At 40.1% G+C, this 18815-nt stretch overlaps 1 protein-coding gene across 12 annotated transcripts in view; it reads left to right on the top strand.

Moving 5' to 3' along the window:
- ROBO2 (roundabout guidance receptor 2) overlaps nt 1-18815 on the top strand; it is a 1226656-nt gene that overhangs the window by 1063621 nt on the left and 144220 nt on the right. For all 12 annotated transcript variants that reach the window (XM_038766056.1, XM_038766059.1, XM_038766055.1 and 9 more), the window contains 2 exons: nt 13777-13934; nt 16039-16159. In XM_038766056.1, coding sequence (XP_038621984.1) covers nt 13777-13934; nt 16039-16159 — 279 coding nt within the window. The remainder of the gene's footprint in view (nt 1-13776; nt 13935-16038; nt 16160-18815) is intronic.

Genomic DNA, 18815 nt, shown 5'->3' with positions numbered 1-18815 from the left:
TCCTTGAGTGCAGGGATCATGTCTACTAATACTGTTGTGCTTTCTCAAGTGCTTAATTTAGTTATATGCACATAGTAGGTGGTCAGTAAATAATATCGAATATATTGGAACTAATATTGCATGTCTACCCATTTCTTTTGCCTAGCATTAGACACCAAAGTTTCCCATATAAAAACTGGCAGAAATGCCAGTCATTACCGACAATGCCTCTCACCAAATCATTTTCACTCCTTGTTGCATTCCCACTGTAAATGGCCAACTTCCATATTTTTCTTTTGATTTTTTTTTGGTGTTTCTCATATTTTTGAGAACTGATGTTTATTTTATTCTATTTTCTTAGGGTATTAGGCACCTAATATGTGTCACGTAATGTTCTAAACACTGGAGTAAATATGAATTAACCAGGCAGAATATAGTCCCTCTCCCACATACGGCTCATCGTCAAGTAGGAGGGGGAACAGGTATTGAATCCCCATTTTGCAGTTTAGGAAGCTGAGGCATGCAGAAGTGAAGTGACTTGCCCAACATCACCCAAATGATAAATGGCGGAGCCGGAATTAGAACCAAGTCTATGCTCTTTCTACTAGGCCACACTGCTTGTCAATATGTACATTAGTGCTTTGGGGTTGAGGGGAATATGAGTAAAGGTAGCAAATCCCTGTAATGCAGAAGGGACTGGGAGAAGAGAAAATGAGGGCTTATGCAAGGAATGCCTCTTAAACAACCTGCGCCTTCAGTAAGTCTTTGAAGATGGGGGGAGAGTAATTGTCCATCAGCTTTAAAGATGAAGGTCATTCCAGGCCAGAGGCAAGATGTGGGCAAGAGTTCGGCGTCGGGATAGAAGAGATCGAGATACAGTGTGAGCTGGGTTGTAGTCGTTTTTTCTCCTCTAATTCTCTCCTTGACCTTCTCCAATCTGGCCTCCATCAGACTCTCCCAAGTGCTTAGGACAGTACTCTGCACACAGTAAGCTCTCAAGAAATAAGATTGACTAGAAGAGCAACGAGGTGAGGTAGAATGTAGGAGAAAAGAATTATTGCAGAATTCAAATACAAGTAGACAGCAGTTTCTTTCCAAAGTATCCCATTTATCGATTTCAAAACAGAAGGTTGCACTCTCATCGAAAGGACTCCTAATGTCTACCATCCTGTATATTGATCTCAGTTTTAAATTGATTTTCACTTAATCAAAGGTAAGGGAAAACAATAATTCCTCTCCCCTCCTTAGAATTCTGCTCTCTCCTCTAGGCTAACATCTGTAAAGTTCTCTTATTAGCTTCACAAATACATCCCGGTTGAAGATTAAAATGGAAATTTGAACTAGCAGGAGAATGTTCTGCTTACACAAATTAATTATTTTACCATTGACTTATCTCTCAGAGTTACTGGGAGGAATACATCTTATTTCAAAGTGCTTTGCTGATGTAATGTATTTGAAATGTTACAATAGTAATAAGTTTGGTTTCCATGGATGCTTAGCCTCATATGCTAGCTGACTCCCTTATACTCTGTATGGCATTGGCATGCATTTGCTAATGAAGGTAGTTAATCAAATAATTTCATTAGGTCAGTGATTGATTTCATAAAAAAGTTACATATAACTTTTAATCAGAAACAGATATGTTTTGCAAAGACTCTCATGTTTTTTTAGTATGTCTTTAATTGCTGATGTGATTCTATTGTATCCTACCCAATTGTGTGATCTGTGCTGATAAGACCACTTTCCCTAATTGAAAAAACAACCAGGATCTGCAAAAACATAAAATTATTTTTAGAAAATGCATTTTTAATTACTGGGCTGCTTAATTATTGAGTATGACTGAAAATATCCAGCAAGCCTTATTAAAATGCAAATGTATTCAGTTTGGGAAACAATTAAATGATAAAGCATTCTTTTTTTCTTTTAAAGCATATTACAGTAATGAAGCTGTTACCTCTCAGTATGCATCTTAATGAGTTTTAACTAACATTTTAATGAGCTCAACATTACCATAAACCTAAGGATTAGACCAAATTGAATTTACTGGGAAAGGGAAAGGTTCATTAAGAGTTAATTATATTGTTTAAGAAAGAAGGTAATTCAAGCTATGGAGTCTCATCAGCTAGAAACCCCATCAGTAGATCTATATTAACAGGTATAATAATGCCATTATTATATTGACACGAACACACCTGGATTCCCTTTTCTTAGTTCTTAACAGAAGGTGTAATGTGGTTCTAAGTCTACTGTTTTCATATGCAACTGCTTTGAAATGTAATAATAATAATAATGATGATGGCATTTATTAAGCACTTACTATGTGCAAAGCACTGTTCTAAGCTCTGGGGAGGTTACAAGGTGATCAGGTTGTCCCACGGGGGGGCTCACAGTCTTCATCCCCATTTTACAGATGAGGTAACTGAGGCCCAGAGAAGTTAAGTGATTTGCCCAAAGTCACACAGCTGATAAGTGGCGGATCCGGGATTTGAACCCTGGACCTCTGACTCCAAAGCCCAGGCTCTTTCCACTAAGCCACACTGCTTCTCCTACTATGGAAAGGAATTCTCTTGAAAAATGCAACCAATTCTTATGTCTGTTTTGCATTCCTTTTGTGCTAAACAAGCTCCAGAATGTAACCCCTAAACCTTAAGCTCCTTCTCTAGATTTCGTGAGCAGGAAAGATGTCTACAGTTCTTTTATACTGTACTTTCCCAATTGCTCAGTAGAGTGTTCTGCAGATAGTACGTGCCCAATAAATACTATTCATATTTGATCCACTAGTTTAGGATGTTTAATATGGCACTGAACTCACCACTTGCCCACAAATTTTAAGTTTGACAGACTTTAGCATTTTGTTCTCAAGAGAACATCTGTCAGCTTAATATCACTCAAGTGCAAGAGCTAATTTGGGGGTAAAAGGAGGGTATGTTTTATAAATAAATTATCAAAGAATTTTGGTTTCCAAAAGCATGAAACTCCTGTTTGAAGAGGTATACTCTAGGTTCCAGAGTTTTACCCTGGAGATGCTTAATGATTTCTTCTGTACAGTTAAATTGGCCTTTCTCTTGTAAGCCTTCTCTGCATTTTTCCCATTTTCTGAACTAGATGCATTTTGGGAAGAATCATCTCCATAGCTCAGATAAAAGATATGTTGCCATATTTCCAATAATAATAATAATGATAATGGCATTTGTTAAGTGCTTACTATGTGCCGAGCACTGTTCTAAGTGCTGGGGTAGATACAAGGAAATCAGGTTGTCCCACATAGGGCTCACAGTCTTAATCCCCATTTTACAGATGAGGTAACTGAGGCACAGAGAAGTTAAGTGACTTGCCTAAGATCACACAGGAGACAAATGGCAGAGCCGGGATTAGAACCCACATCCTCTGACTCCCAAGCCCGGGCTTTAAATAATATTTCCAAATTACTGCACCAACAGTTCAAGCTGATACATTAATATAAAGGAATGTGAAATATGAAGAAGTAAAGTATGAGAACTTTAACTTTTCCATTTCCTGACCTTTACGTGCTCAACCTTTCTAACATTAACACTGCATTAATGCATTTAATTTCCACCTTTTTATTTTTTAACAATCTCATGTTGGTAAGTCCTGTAAAAAGCTTTGAGGATGAGGATTCCAAAATTAATAGGTAAAGGAGGAGGAAAGTTCACACTTCCTCTCCTATTAATAATTAACTGGAAGTGAGGAAACACTTCCCTTATTTACATGCCCATGGCACATTTTGAAATAACAGGAATTTATCATTTTAGGTGTGAAAGCAGGATGTGGACCATTTTTAATCACAGCCACTTTTAAAATGATTTAGGAGACTGTGGTGGAAAGCAGTCTTTTTGGTTTTCTTGTTTCCAATGTCCTGGGCCAATCTCAGCAACCAAGGGAGCCAACACTGAATTATTTCTCTTATAAAATCTTTGGGGGCAAGAATCAATAAGGCAAAGGTAAAATTTCATTGATCTTTTCATTAGGTGTTCTTGAGCATCTTTTTTCTTGCCATTGAAATTTGCAGAGTTATCGAAAGGAAAATTTTCCTTAAGTATAGCTTTGGGTGAGTGTGACCTTTACCCCGGATATTTTATAGATACTTCTGATCCAAAAATATCTAAGTGTTAATTTCGTTAATAAATCAGGAAGAGGCAAATATAGATTTCTTATTAACTTCAAATAACTGTGAATAGTTCTTTTAAATTCCAAACTGCTTTAAATAAATGTCCAAGAGGTAATTTTAAAAGAAGCTGGTAATAAACCCCTAAATTATATGGTTTCAGGGAAGCATTGTGGACTAGTTGAAACAGTAAGTGACAAAGAATCAGGAGATCCAAGTTCTAATCGTATTCTGCCACTTGATGTGTGACTTTTGACAAATCACTTAATTTTTCTGAACCTCAGGTCCCTCATCTGTAAAATAGAATTAAATATCTGTTCCCTGTCTCCCTTGGACTGTGAGCTTATAGGGACACAGTCTGTGTGTCCTGTTGGATAATCTTAAATCTGTGTTTAGCACAGTGCTTGGCACATAGTAAGCACTTAACAAGTGCCATATTATTAGTCATTGGTTCTGTGTATAGTAGTCACTTCTATGAATCTCCAGTTTTTTTATTTTAAAATGTGGCATTTTTCTTCTGAAATTAAATGAGATTTGGAGTCCCGTTCTCTCCTGGTTGTGTGTCTTGGTGGTGGGCCCTGCCCAATCATGAGGACTCTGAGCATTGAGGTAATTAAAAGCAATGATTTTCCCAGATATTAGTACAGTATTCAGTCCCAAGACACTCGATAAATTCTGTTGAATGAACAGAATTAACTAGCATCAGAAAAGATACTAAATGATGTAATGAGTATTCCCAAATATATTGAGTTCCTCTTGTCCTTGTCAACGTTTTCAAAGCCAGTCAGTTAATCATATTTACTGAGCAGTTACTGTCTGCTGCGAACTGTACTAGTAGTTGGGAGAGAATAATATAGCAATAAACTGACACCTTCCCTGCCCACAATGAGTTTACAGTCTAGAGGAGAAAATGCCATCTTTCCATTAAAGCCTCATTAGACAGTTTTGTTCCGGAAGTTGCGTTAATGCATTAAAAGTTGATGGTTAAAAGTTAGATTGAGTTGAATTTCCACCATGCATTTTTAGCGTGGATAACTGATTGACTAAATACCAGTGAAATGGAATAAATCTTGAGAATTAGGATATATATATGTTGCCAACTTGCACTTCCCAAGCGCTTAGTTCAGTGCTCTGCACACAATAAGCGCTCAATAAATACGATTGATTTATTGATATAAATTTGTTTTGGCCAAAGATGACCTTAAGAAGCAGTCAGCTACTTAAAATTCCTGGGGACTGTAAAACAAACTGAACAGGGCTTTTTCTCTCGATTTAAAAGTGATTTCAGTAGGGAATTTTTGATTCACACCACTTTTCTATGGGAGATGGAACAAGGGAGAAATGTTGTCACTAAATTGGGAGGACAAAGTGTTTTCCCTAGCCAGGTGACATTCCCCCACACATCATCTTACTATCATCAATATGATGTGAGGTTTCTGAAATCACTTCAGTTTGGTCTTTAGGACGTTTGCATTTATGAGAAAATACTTGGCTATGCTCATCTTGATGCTACCCTAGCTTAGCTGTCACAACACTGTGATGCTCTTGAAGATTTATGGTAGATGAGTAATGAGATTGCTGAATGTTAACTGCAGTATTCAGAATTCATTAGTTGGGCATAAAAGAGAAGGTTACTGGGTCTTTGGTAGAGTGTGATGGTATTTTTGATATTATTTATATATTTTTTTCAATCAATCATAAAAATAAATATTCTGCATTGTGAAGTAGAAGTTACTAGAAGGTCCATATTTTGCAGTAACCAAATAAAACATTTTTTGTAAATTGGAGAATTTTACCCTGGCACTACAGCAGAATTCTCTACTGTGTAACAGAGGGCCTGAACTGGAGGGACTGTTGATTGAATAAACCAGAATAAGTACTTTGCAGGCACTCTTGGGGGATGCTTTCTTGAATGTTCATATGATAGTATGGCATAATGGATAGAGCATGGGCCTTGGGGTCAAAAGGACATGGGTTCTAATCCCGGCTGCACTGTTTATCTGCTGTCTGACCTTGGGCAAGTCACTTCATTTCTCTGTGCGTCAGTTACCTTATCTGTAAAATAGGAAATGAGACTGTGAGCCCCCACATGGGAAAGGGACTGTGTCCAACTTAATGTGCCTGCATCCACCCCAGCGCTTAGTACAGTGCCTGGCACACAGTAAGCACTTAACAAATCCAGTCATTTTAGAGAAGCAGCATGGTATAGTGGACAGAGCAGGGGCTTGGGAGTCAGAAGGTCATGAGTTTTAATCCCGGCTCTGCCACTTGTCTGCTGTGGGAACTTGGGCAAGTCCCTTCCTTTCTCTGTGCCTCAGTTTCCTCATCTATAAAATGGGGATTGAGACTGGGAGCCCCACGTGGGACAGGGACTGTGTCCAATCCGATTTGCTAATATCCACCTGTCCCAAGGTGACCCCGGGGTACTCACCATCTCAAGGTCAAATGTTATCTCGTGACCTCCTGAGCCAGCAGGTGAAACTGGGAAGCGAGGGTGGGATACCGCCCCTACTACCAAAACTCATAGACTGGCAGCCCAAGCTGAGAATACAGAAGGTGTCCCTCGCCCCTGTGCCAATCAAATTAGGTATGGCGGAGGGGGGATGGCGGAGATTGGATAACCTGAGGATGGAAGCTGAAATGGCCTTGGAGCACAGGTGATAAAGACCTGCAGCCTCTGACCTTCTGTGCAGTGGATCAAGACGTACAGTAGCCAGCTGTGGGGCACCTCTGCCCCGGGCATGAGATGCCCGCTCTGCCGGCACCAAGTGAGGAGCCGTGGGATGGATGGGTGAGTGTCCCATCCCACTGAACACTCGTGGGGCTGGAAGCCAGGCGTTTCACCACGGGTGTGTAACACATAAGTGGATTCCTCCCGAGTGGGAAGTACGTGGAGGTGGGAGCTAGCCGCCTCCCCACGAGTGAACAAACCAGAAGTGAATTCTGTCTGGGTGGGACCTGGGAGTTTTAACACACACGATTAATACATAAGTATATTCCTCCCGACAGGGAAGCTCTAATGCCATTAAATAATCATAGTCCTCCTGAAGGGGAAGTTCAACTCGCTGAGTCTAAAATAATCAAATAATTCAATTCGCCTCACAGAATAAATTTTGTATAAAACTCAGGCTTCCCTTCCCCTGTGCATGTGTCTCTGTCTCTCTGCGATGGGTGACACCACCCCACCACTTAGTACGGTGCCTGGCATACAGTAAGCACTTAACAAATACCACAATTATTACTATTATTATTATGTACTAGAAAGAGCACTTATGCCTCCATCCATTTTCACTGTAAACAGGAGAGCAAAAGTGGATGCCTTCAAACACATATGATTCAATGTGTTGAATCTGGTAGTACCTGGGATCACCAAAAAGGCCAGAACTTTGGTGGCCATGACTAATCTGTGTGCTGAAACTGAAAGATCCGAAGAAATCCTATAGTGGATGGGAAAAAGGAGGAGGTGGATTGGTTGCAAAAAGCTGGCTTTTTTTTTTTTTGGCAGTTTGTTGGATTGCTTCCTGAGGGCGAAGGGGAAAGCAACGGTGCTTTCAAAAAGCAGTCATCCTTGACAAGGGAAGTTGACCTTGACTACCTCCCCCCCCAATCCCCCATCAGCAAGGGTGAGATTATTCCAAGACCATGCCAACAGATAATAAATAACACATAAATCATAGGACACCCTTTCACTATACAGTCCCCTAATGTGTAATAATCTTTAGACAATTGAGTTTGTAACTCATGACATCTGGCACGTATTTGGCATTGTCATTTGTGTTATGCATGTCCACATACCTACCTCCCATCATACAAATAGTGTAGCAAAAATTAGACAAGAAAGGAGAAACTGGAGGATGGAGATGTTACTGATGTGAGGGTTATGGCCAGCACCATGGTGTTGTCAGGACTAACTTCTTCAGAGCAAGTTAGGGGGGGATAATTGTACTCCAGGACACAAAGTTCAGTGACATGTTAGTATTTAGTTCATCTCTGTTCCCTTCAGCATTCTGTCAAGTGGAGCCAAAATATGAGGCATAGAAATAGAAGAAAGTTGTCTAAATAGCTGCTCCTGTCTTTACTCATTTCAGGTATATGTTGGGTTTTTCTTTTGGTAGGGTGAAGAGTGTTGGGGGATAAATCAGGGAACTGGTGGAAAGAATGCAATTACTTCTAGCCTCCAAATAGGGCTTTCCTTCTTCCCTCCAGCTGAGTTGCTTTGACCATAGGCTGGGGGCTCTGGACCAGATTGAAAAACTAGAAACCAGCAGATGGTTATTTGTAATCATTATGTAAATGTAAATCCTATAAAAAATAGTTTGTGGGTTTTTTTTCTCCCTTAGTGCTGGAGAGCAGCTCTAGTAGAAAGTAAGATGAAAGGGGGTTGGTTGGTGGGGGTGGGGAGGATGGCTATCTAGCCTGGAATAATTTTATGATTCACTTTACCACCCTGTGAAGCATGATCAGATCCTCCCATTCCCTCCCCTTTTAATACATTTCTGTAACTGTGAATAGAAGAAGGATCCCATTTGATTATAATGCCAGAGTTGGTGGCACCAGTTTGACTGGGGCTGGATTTAGGCCTAAATTAGCAGGTGCTAGGAAGTAGTTGCCTTGGTAGCCAGACATTTTTTGGGGCCAGGGGAGGTTTGTTTGGGGTTATAGCAGGTGCACTCCCTTGTTCTTATCTAAATACTGATATTCTCTACCTACCCCTTGCCAGTTAATGTACTGAGCTAATACACTTAACTAAGTTGCTTTTCAGTCCTTCAGTTTCAATTTGATGCAATATAGACATCTATCTCATCTATCAATCTCATTTGAGCAGCTTCAGGGGCAGTAAGTTCATTAAAGCAAAAGAGAGGATGTTTAAACTTTCATTAAGAGAGTCCCTATCTTCATATCACTTTCAAACCTCAGATCTCTGGTTCTGAACAGGTTTTTACACTTCTGAAGCATCATATTCACGGTGGTGTTGGTTTCTTAGTGCCAAAACAAAGAAAAATGTTGTCAAAGACCACAATCACCAGCCTGTCAAGATTAGTTGACCTTAATTTGTTGTACAGTCGCATGGGATACGTGAATTATGAATGCCTTCAGGAAGCACAGTCCCCAGAGAGAACATATGCATTACATGAGTTTAAGATACAAACCAAAGAGGGAGTGATAGTTTTCTTCATTGAGATTTAATCATTAATGGGAGACATAAAAGAGGTGTTACCCTTTCTGTGGTGATTCGAGGTGCTGGAGTACGAGAGTTGAAGAAAGGGCGATACGAGTTTCCCAGAAAATATACAATATGACTGGTTTGGGTTTCTGTGGCTTTTATGAAGCAAATTTCATTCCTGAGAGCTGATTTCACAAAATGGCTTGGTTTTGACATTATTTCAATGGGTGGAGCAGTTTTTGGGAAATGGCTTTTTCCCGCCTCTCAAACTTTTTTTAATCCCTTACTCATAGCCTCCTAATGATGCCCCTGATGCCAGTGAGCCTCAGTAGCCTGGAGAAAAATTCCTCTGAAATGTCTTTCACTGTTTACTCAAATATTTTCTGTCGCATAATCTGATCATTTCAGACCTGGGGCTGATTTGGATGAGTGACGATCAGAACTGCCCAGTGACCCTATTCATTGTTCACTTTTCCTGGGCCTTTAAACATCTGTTGAACATTTTCTCATTAATCCACAAAATGTCCCTGAGCAGTAGTGAAGAAGTAGAGTTGAAGAAACAGAATAACAGTGAAGCTTGTAATGACTTGTCCAATGTCTCAGAGCAAGTCATCGATTTAGAGCCAGAATCCAAGCCATCATAATGAATTGGATTGTGTCATCCAAGTGACCTCCTACCAGGTGGGCTTAATGAAGAGTTGGGATTTAGTCATTAAGAGGTACTGTTTTTCCATCTTCCTTCATAAGAAAATTTCACTGCAAGTGTTGAAGCATTTTGCTGCATCTCTCTCACTATTTGGTTTATCCTTAAAGATGGAACAAGTGGTAGTGAAACTGACTCTGGGTGTGACTGAAAAGACCAAGGTGGGACTCGCAGTCCTCCACCAGATTGTAATGTCCTTGTGGGCAGGGAATGTGTATACCAACACAGTTGTAGTCCCAAGCACATAGTAAGCAATCAGTCAATGCGATTGATTGGGTGTTTGACCAAACAATGCGCACTCAAAAATTGAACCTCATGCTGCCGATTTAAAGCACTTGAAAGCATGCAATCACCTGCCCCCTCTTACCTCACTTTGCTGCTCTCCTGCTACAACCCAGCCGCCACACTTTGCTCCTTTGGTGTCAAGCTGCTCTCTGTACCTCAATCTTGTCTATCTCTCTGCCAATTTCTCACTCACAACCTGCCTTAGCCTAGAATGTCTTACCTCTTCATATCCAACAGGCAATTACTCTTCCCACCTTCAAAGGCTTTTTGAAGGTACAACTCCTCCAAGAGGCCTTCCCTGTCTAAGGCTCATTTTATTTACGACTCCCTCAGCCCCACAGCACATATGTCCATATCTGTAATTTATTTATTTATATTCATGTCTGTCTCCCCCTCTTGACTGTAAGCTCACTGTGGGCAGAGAATGTGTCTACCAACTCTGTTATACTGCACTCCCTCAAGTGTTTAGTAAGTGCTCTACACAGTAAATGCTTAATAATTATGATTGATTGTTTGATTGAATTTAATACTGTTGTACCTGGTGCAGTTTTTGACTTGGTGTCTTTGTCTCTATTAGCAGTCCTTAGATTTAAATCACAGGACATGGAAGTGGAGGCCATTTAGTCTTTCCAAGATGAATCTTTGTCTCAGGAACTCTTTCCTATACTGTTCTAAATGAGGTCTACTTCAGTGGCAGTGGAAATATGAGTTTTCCTTGTCAGCAGTATTTAGTGATTACCTTCTCTATGCAGAACGCAGTACTATGTGCTTGAAAGCATTCATTAAAGCCGATGTTATGTTACCTGTTCTCAGAGAGTTTTCAGTTATGGTTCTGTTCTGTTAGAATATAATATACTATAACAGAATTACATATACAATATATAAAATACATATAACGTGTACTGTACTATAATATGATAAATTTCTTTGTATTAATGGCTGCCTCCCCCTTTAGACTGTAAGGTGATTAAGAGCAGGGAATGTGTCTGCCAATTTGGTTGTATTGTACTTTTCTAAGTGCTTCATGCAGTGCTCTGCACATGGTAAAGCACTCAATAAATACCACTGATTGATAAGCCCTACTCCAAACATTTGTAGCCTGAAATTACAAGTAGTGATGGCTTCATTTGCAAATGGAAATGAATTTCAGTGGTGTTTGCAGGTCTTTGTTGAATTCCCAACTGTAGCAATTCATGTGCTTCAATCTGTTGTCTCTAGTTCTGTATCATCTACCAACTCTGTGGTAACTCTCCCTAGCGTTCAGTACAATGCCCTATACATCGTAACTGCTCAATAAATACCATTGTTTGATTGTAGTTTATTTTCAGTTTTGTCTTAACCAATCAATCATATTTATTGAGAGCTTACTGTGTGCAGAGCATTGAAAAAGTGCTTGGGAGAGTACAATATAAAAGATTTGGTTGACACTCTCCCTGCCCACAAGAAGCTTTCATCTAGAAGGGGAGACAGACGTTAATATAAATAAATTACAGACAAATTGTAGAAAGTGCTGTGGTTCTGAGGGTGGGGTGATGAAGTGTCTAAATCCAAGTGCAAGGATGATGCAGAAGGGAGTGGGAGAAGAGGAACTGGGGGTTAAAATACTCTCTTTTCTGTCATTTGAATTGGGAGTGAAAATAACAGTGGTTGTGTTTGCATGTATGAATGATTTGCATTAGTTAGAAGTACCCTTTGAGCGGAGGCTTTTTGGCATGTCATTTATTAGAAAACTAGTTCTGAAAAATGCCCTGCAATTCACCAGATGTGCCATTTTGGAAGACACTGGGTCTCTGCCAGAGACAGTTATTTGCCAGATCCAAATAATGCAGAGGGCTACCCGTCACCCAGTCCCTTTGTCCACAACATATAAAGTTGCATCTTTCTGTATTATGTAACGGGAGAGAAGATTTTGCTCTAGAATATGCATTAAGCAATGGTGAATTCCCTCCAGAGGGGCTTACCTGCTAGAGGAGTGGAAGTATAAAGCCCCCAACTCATAGTTGAATGTCACATTTAAATGTACATTTAGTTCAGCCCACTCAGGGACCGATCCCCATGCATATAAATCATGTATTTCCTGTCTGGGAGATGAGAGGATGGAAAATATGCAGTTCAAAATGTTAAAATTGAACATATTTTATTAGCAGTGAAAGCAGTAAATTAGGTCTGCTTCTAAGCTGAGAGTGGACAATTTGTCCTGAACTCTTTTGACTGCTCCTTGACTAGGCGACGATGTTTTCTAATCTCTCTGAGGGCCGTGACTCCATTAAGTCAGCACACTGTATTACGCATACGTAGCAAAACCTCAAGGAGCGGTGAAATCCCATCTCGTTCGCCCTCTCTGTGCCTGTTTTTCTTCACTGGAATAATCTTCATTGGATTTTTCTTCACTGGAAAGGGCAATCCTCTAGGAGTCCTGGATATCCAGGTTCCGAGGAACCGCCCTAACAGAGCACTGCATCTAAGCCTATAATCCCCTTTTGCTGCAGTGTCATTTACATAAGAAGGTAGCATGTGTTGCCTAATTTAGTTTTCAAACAGCTTGGCAATCATATGCTTTTTCCTTCGGGCATTGTGGCACGAAACTAGGCAAGGCTGCAGAAATGTCGAAGAATGGGGAAACCAGGTGCTTGACTGACTCAGCAGCATCCTTCAAAGTATTGATCATTTAACCTGGGAAAAGACCACCCGCTTAATAAACACGCCCTTCCGCAGTATGCTATAGGTGGCCTGATTCCCTCCGACCTCTCCCCTTCACCGAAACCCCACAGTCTCTCCTTGAAGCCAGCAACAAAGGAGCAGGAGGCACAAGGTGACAGTTGGAGAGCCGCGCATGCCAGACTTTCGGAGGTTGGGCGGGTGATCCAATCTGCTGCTCTTTTTACTGGGGAGAGGAGATGTCAGACCTGCAAAACCGCTCTGAGGGATAGCTCTCCTTCAGATGTCACGCTGTCCAGATGTCGCTTGGCAGGTGGAGTCCTGGAGCGGTTGGAAGGGAATACAGTGTCGGTGGGGTCCTAATCTAGCCAAAAGATGAATGGGGCTGCTACCTTTGGAGATGTAACAGAAACAGTGTGTATTGTTCTGGCTGCCATCTTCAGAGACGTAGCAGAAATTATACACTGTTGGGCCTGCTGCCTTCAGAGGCGTAGTAGAAATCATGCAATGCTTTGCTTGCTACCTGTAGAGATGTAACCGAAACAATGTGTGTTGTTCTGCGTGCTATCTTCAGAGTTGAAATAGATGTAATGCGTATTGTTTTGCCTGCTGGCTTCAGAACTGTAACAGAAAAAACGATGTGCATCCCTTCTGTATCCTTGGCATAAGAAAGGCCACTCCCTGGGGAATTAATCTCCCTGTCCCTCTCCCTGGGGTATTTGATAGTCAACTCAGATGGAGCAATTATTTGTGTACAACAATAGTCTGGCAACTTACCCTGGGAAAGCAGTTGTTTCCTTATGCAGCATAATGCTGAAGACTGTCACTGAGTTTCCTTGTCCTTTCATTATATTTCTTTAGTGTTACGTGATGACTTCCGGCAAAACCCCACAGATGTTGTTGTGGCAGCTGGAGAGCCTGCAATCCTGGAATGCCAGCCTCCCCGGGGACACCCCGAGCCCACTATCTACTGGAAGAAAGACAAAGTTCGCGTTGATGACAAGGAAGAGAGAATAAGTGTGAGTCAAACTGAAATCACGATTTACAGCTGATGGATGCCGAGTTTTATAAATAAATTATCCTATGTCATGCCTGTATTTCTCCCCGTAAGGAGATGATACATTTTTACTTTGTGTTGGTTCACCAAATCTTAATTTTAACAAATATCACTGTAGGTGAGTTTCAAGTTAACGATGGAAAGGTTCTTGTTTTTGTTTCTGCATCTGTCTTCAAAGAGATTTTTTAAAAAGACCTTAGAGTGACACAAACAGAAGAGCTGTTAATAACTAGGAATTCAGAGGTGTCAACAGTACTTGTTGGCCAAAACTGACAGATTACTGAATAAGAAAAACACATGATTTTTGTGGACAAACAATAAGATGGCTTACTAAAGTACTAAAAGGTAAATTTTTCATGAGCTCCCAGCCAAATCGTATTTTTAAAAAAGAAGTAAAGAGAATGTCATAAGGTGTTTTTTAGTTTTGTTTTTACAGGTGAATGAAATTGAATTTCGTTTAAGTGTCATGGTAGACAGGTCAAATACACTGAAACCATTCTAACAGGCTTTAGGAAAGTGTTGATTTCTCTCCTGAACCAAATCTATACAGACAAAGCTTGATGTGAAAAGTGAATAAACTTATGCAATTAATGAGGTACCTTCCCCATAGAAGCAGCATGGTCTGGTGGCTAGCTAGCCCACAGGCCTGGGAGTCAGATGGTCATGGGTTCGAATCCTGGCTCCACCACTTGTCTGCTGTGTGACCTTGGGCAAGTCACTTAATTTCTCTGTGCCTTAGTTCCCTCATCTGCAAAATGGGGATTAAGACTGTGAGCCTATGTGGGACAGAGATCGTGTCCATCCCAATTATCTTGTGCATACCCCAGTACTTATAACAGTGCCTGTCACATTGTAAATGCTTAACAAATGCCATCATTATTATAATTATTCTCTGTCATATGTCCACTACTTCCTAAAGCCAACAATACTCATCAACAGGCCTTAATGAGTGCTCTATTAGTGTTGCTAACAGGTTCAAAAATGTTCTCATTTTTTCTCCCTACATAAGTTTTCCATTGTCTGTAAGTACCTAGTTGAATTTATTGGGGAGGAGTCACAGTAACCCAGCTCAGTGTTTCACTGGTTTGCACTGGCAAGAAGCATTTAACGCCAGTAGTCCATTCTCAGATACAAATCCCAGTCAAATTTAGAGCTGACTGCAAATGAAGACTGGGATTCTTTCATGACTTTTCTTCTCTTGAGAAGTAACTGTTTTCAGATGTAGAAATTTCCGCTTCTCCCACTCCCTTTTGTGTCATTCTGATTTTGCTCCCTTTATTCGAACCCCTCCTCCCCAGCCACCCCTCAGCCTCAAAGTATTTATGTAACATATCCACAATTTTATTTATTGACCTTTATGTCTGTCTCCCCCTCTAGACTGTAGGCTTGTTGTTGGCAGGGATGTGTCTAGTAACTCTAGTATAATAAAATAATAATGATAATAATAATAATGTTATTTGTTAAGTGCTTACTCTGTGCTGGACACTCTCCTAAGTTCTGGGGTAGATATAAGATAAACAGGTTGGAAAGAGCCCCTGTCTGTCATAGGGCTCACAGTATTACAGATGAGGGAACTGAGGCACACTGAGGCCAAGGTTATACCACAGACAAGTGGTGGAACCGGAATTAGAACCCAGGTCCTTCTGAGTCCCAGGCCCATGGTCTATCCATTAGGCCACCCTGCTTCTCCCAAGCCCTTAATACAGTGTCTTGCACACAGTAAATGCTTAATAACTATGATTGATTGATTGCTATATCAAAACCTCTCTATTAGACACTGAAAAATAGTTTTTCAGAGTAATGATCGATTCTTTCCTTAGAAGTACATAGCCTGATGTAAACTGGTATACCTTATGGTATAGAGCTATATTGAAAAATGATATTCCCGTAGACAGATGAATCCCTTGCGTTATGCATATCTTTATATGTGTTCACAATGTGAAGAAGTTGAAAAAATGTTGGGAGAAAAATAAAACTTTGCTGTTACTCAGAAGTAGAAAATAGGTTGCTAATGGTTTGAGAGTGAAAAAAACCAACAAAAAATGTTTTCCTATTATTTTAAACAGATCCGCGGTGGAAAGCTGATGATTTCGAACACTAGGAAGAGTGACGCGGGAATGTATATATGTGTAGGCACCAATATGGTCGGAGAAAGAGACAGTGATCCAGCAGAACTCACCGTCTTTGGTAAAAAAAAAAAAAAAAAAAAATCTTATTGTGACCGTTTTAAGTGACACAAATGGAACACACAAATGCTAGCATTTTAAATTTCATGGAACCATTTTACAGGCAACAATATCTCAACAATTTCAATACTAAAGTAGTGAAATAGGTATATTAGGATTGTGTGGATTTAGAGAGCTGTCGGAACTTCAGTCTACTACTGTATTTGGTTTTTATAGGATTGATGACCAAAATTCACGTTTGTAAAAATTCTGTTTCTTTGGGAGAGTCTCTTTCAGCCACTATATCTTTTTAAACTATTCCGGAGAGGTGAGGAAAATGAGTCAAAGATTTCAGCCACTATATCTTTTTAAACTATTCCAGAGAGGTGAGGAAAATGAGTCAAAGAATCAGGGTTTGGGAATAGTTCCTCACGATGTCGAAACTTTGATTTGTGTTAAATTTCACAAATGACATTGCCTCAATTTCATTCTACAACATTTTTCCCCTCTACTAACAATCATGTAAAAGGTGTCTTTTGCATTTATGAGATATTGATAACGTTATGAAGATATTCTTCTCAAACTGCAGTTAAATTTTAACACTGCTGTTGTATGCAGATAGTAGATGGATGCTGTCTTTTCCAACCATGGGTCCGTTGCTATTTTGACCTCTGTTGTAATCCCCATCATTGAACTTATTAGTAGTCAGCAACCTGATAGTGTGGAATGGGAATCTATAATTGTAGGTAGAAAAAATACATACCTGGTTTTCAAGGGTAGTCCGTTTAAAATCTTGTCTAGGAATGAGACCAAATAGAGCAGCCACTGTTCCCTTCTCGTCTCTGTGTCAAAAGGTAAGAACATTCTGCGCACTCCTCACAAAGATTTTTAGCCACTAAATGGAGAGAACTATGACCTACATCCATATGGGGCTTTATACCAGCGTATTTTCAGTACATCAGTTCCCCTATAACGTGGGGACTCTGGTCTTAAAAACTCCAGGTAGTGAAACCTTGTACCACAGTAATCAATAGCTCATGCCTTGGGATGAGCAAAACCTATCTCTTCCACCATGCCTTCATGCTGTAACCAGACAGACTTCTGGTGCTGGACAAACCTCCCCTAGTTCCCTAACAGCATTCTATCTAAAATGAGTAGTGAAAATATCCCATTTTGGCAGACCTGCAAGTATTAGCTTGGCAACCAACTTGCATGTGTGACCATGAACTGGTAGCGGTTTAAGGGATAAGAGTATACATGTAGAGCAGGTGGGAGGAGAAAATTATGGGAAACAGGAATGAGGGAGAGGTCAGGGGAGTGGGACTGTCAGGAAAGGATAATGAAGAGTAGAGAAGGGGAAAATCTAGAAGTTGCGGAAAATTGGAACATCCCCTTATGATAGCAAGGCTGTCTTTGATGTTCCATTTGACCGTCTCAGAATTTGTTCGGGCCTGTGAATAATCCCACATTTCTTGTACAGTGGTATTTTACTATATGCTTTCTAGGGAAACTTTAGAGATTTGAATGTGACATTCGGAAAAAATTCAACTTCAACAGAGTATTTTTCTTGTTCAAGAGAAAATAATAACATGCTTTCAAGAATGACGTAAAGATTCGTGTTCTCTGTGGCTGCCAGAATGATGTACTTTGGGACTAAACTGGAGACCCCTAGAGCTCTCTGAAGAAGCCCTCCCTGGGTTTCGAGAGTCTCACATCACACGGCTTCTAAAGATGTTGTTAAAAAATATATATTAACATTCCAGTCAGGAGGTGTGACTGTACTTTATGAATATGTAAAGAAGAGAAAGCTTCTCTTTTCAATCACTCCTGAGTACTAAATAATCTCTGGGAATACTCCCCATGGATGTTAAGCAGTTTGAAGTCCGAAACTTCAAAGCCCAAAGAAATCCCATAATTTGTTAGAGGAATTGAAGAGCAGACACAAACCATGTAAAGTGGGCATGTAAATGGCTATCCTGGAGAGTTTAGAAAAATATTAGTGGTGCCTTGAGTTTTGTGCAGTCACCTATAATATTCCAAAAATGTGCTTTAGCATATAATTATAACTTGCCAATGCCATTATTGTTGATTCTGTGTAAAATTAGTGGTCAACATAAGCTGAGATGGGAGCCCCACACATTGCAATTTTTCTATTTTAAGACTGCTCTACTTGGCATTTTCCTTGAACTCTCAAATTATGTGGGATTTTAGGAATGCTGCACCATATTTCGTCAGCACACTCCGGAATATCTTTTAATGCTTCAAATAAAATGTCAGTGAAAATTAATTTGCTTTAGCAAGAAAAGGAATAGCAAGTGTTAATGACAGGAGTAAACAGTGCTGACTATGTGAGTGATCTGGCAGAACTTCTCAACTCACCTCTGTGACAGAGACAAAGTCACATTGGTTTCCAAGTGATTTTAAAGGTTCCTTGCAAAGGATTAAGTCCAGCTTTCCCATATGATTCCTAATGAGGATCCCTTGAGGTCTCAAGATTCAGTTTGTCCAGAGGCAGTGTCTCTTAAAAAGAAAAAAAATCAATACAGTGGAAACTGATGGTGTGTTGTGACCCAATGAGGACACCTGAAATAAAGTATTAAATAAAAATTGCAGGGATTATTAAGAAGTAACTGGCAAGTACAAAAAAGGTAAAAGGGAAATGAGGAGAATGACTAAAA

Source organism: Tachyglossus aculeatus, chromosome 24 (genome assembly GCF_015852505.1).
Source record: "Tachyglossus aculeatus isolate mTacAcu1 chromosome 24, mTacAcu1.pri, whole genome shotgun sequence".
NCBI classification, from domain to species: domain Eukaryota; kingdom Metazoa; phylum Chordata; class Mammalia; order Monotremata; family Tachyglossidae; genus Tachyglossus; species Tachyglossus aculeatus.
Note: the sequence above shows the minus strand (reverse complement) of the source record. Positions and strands in the feature narration are given on the sequence as shown.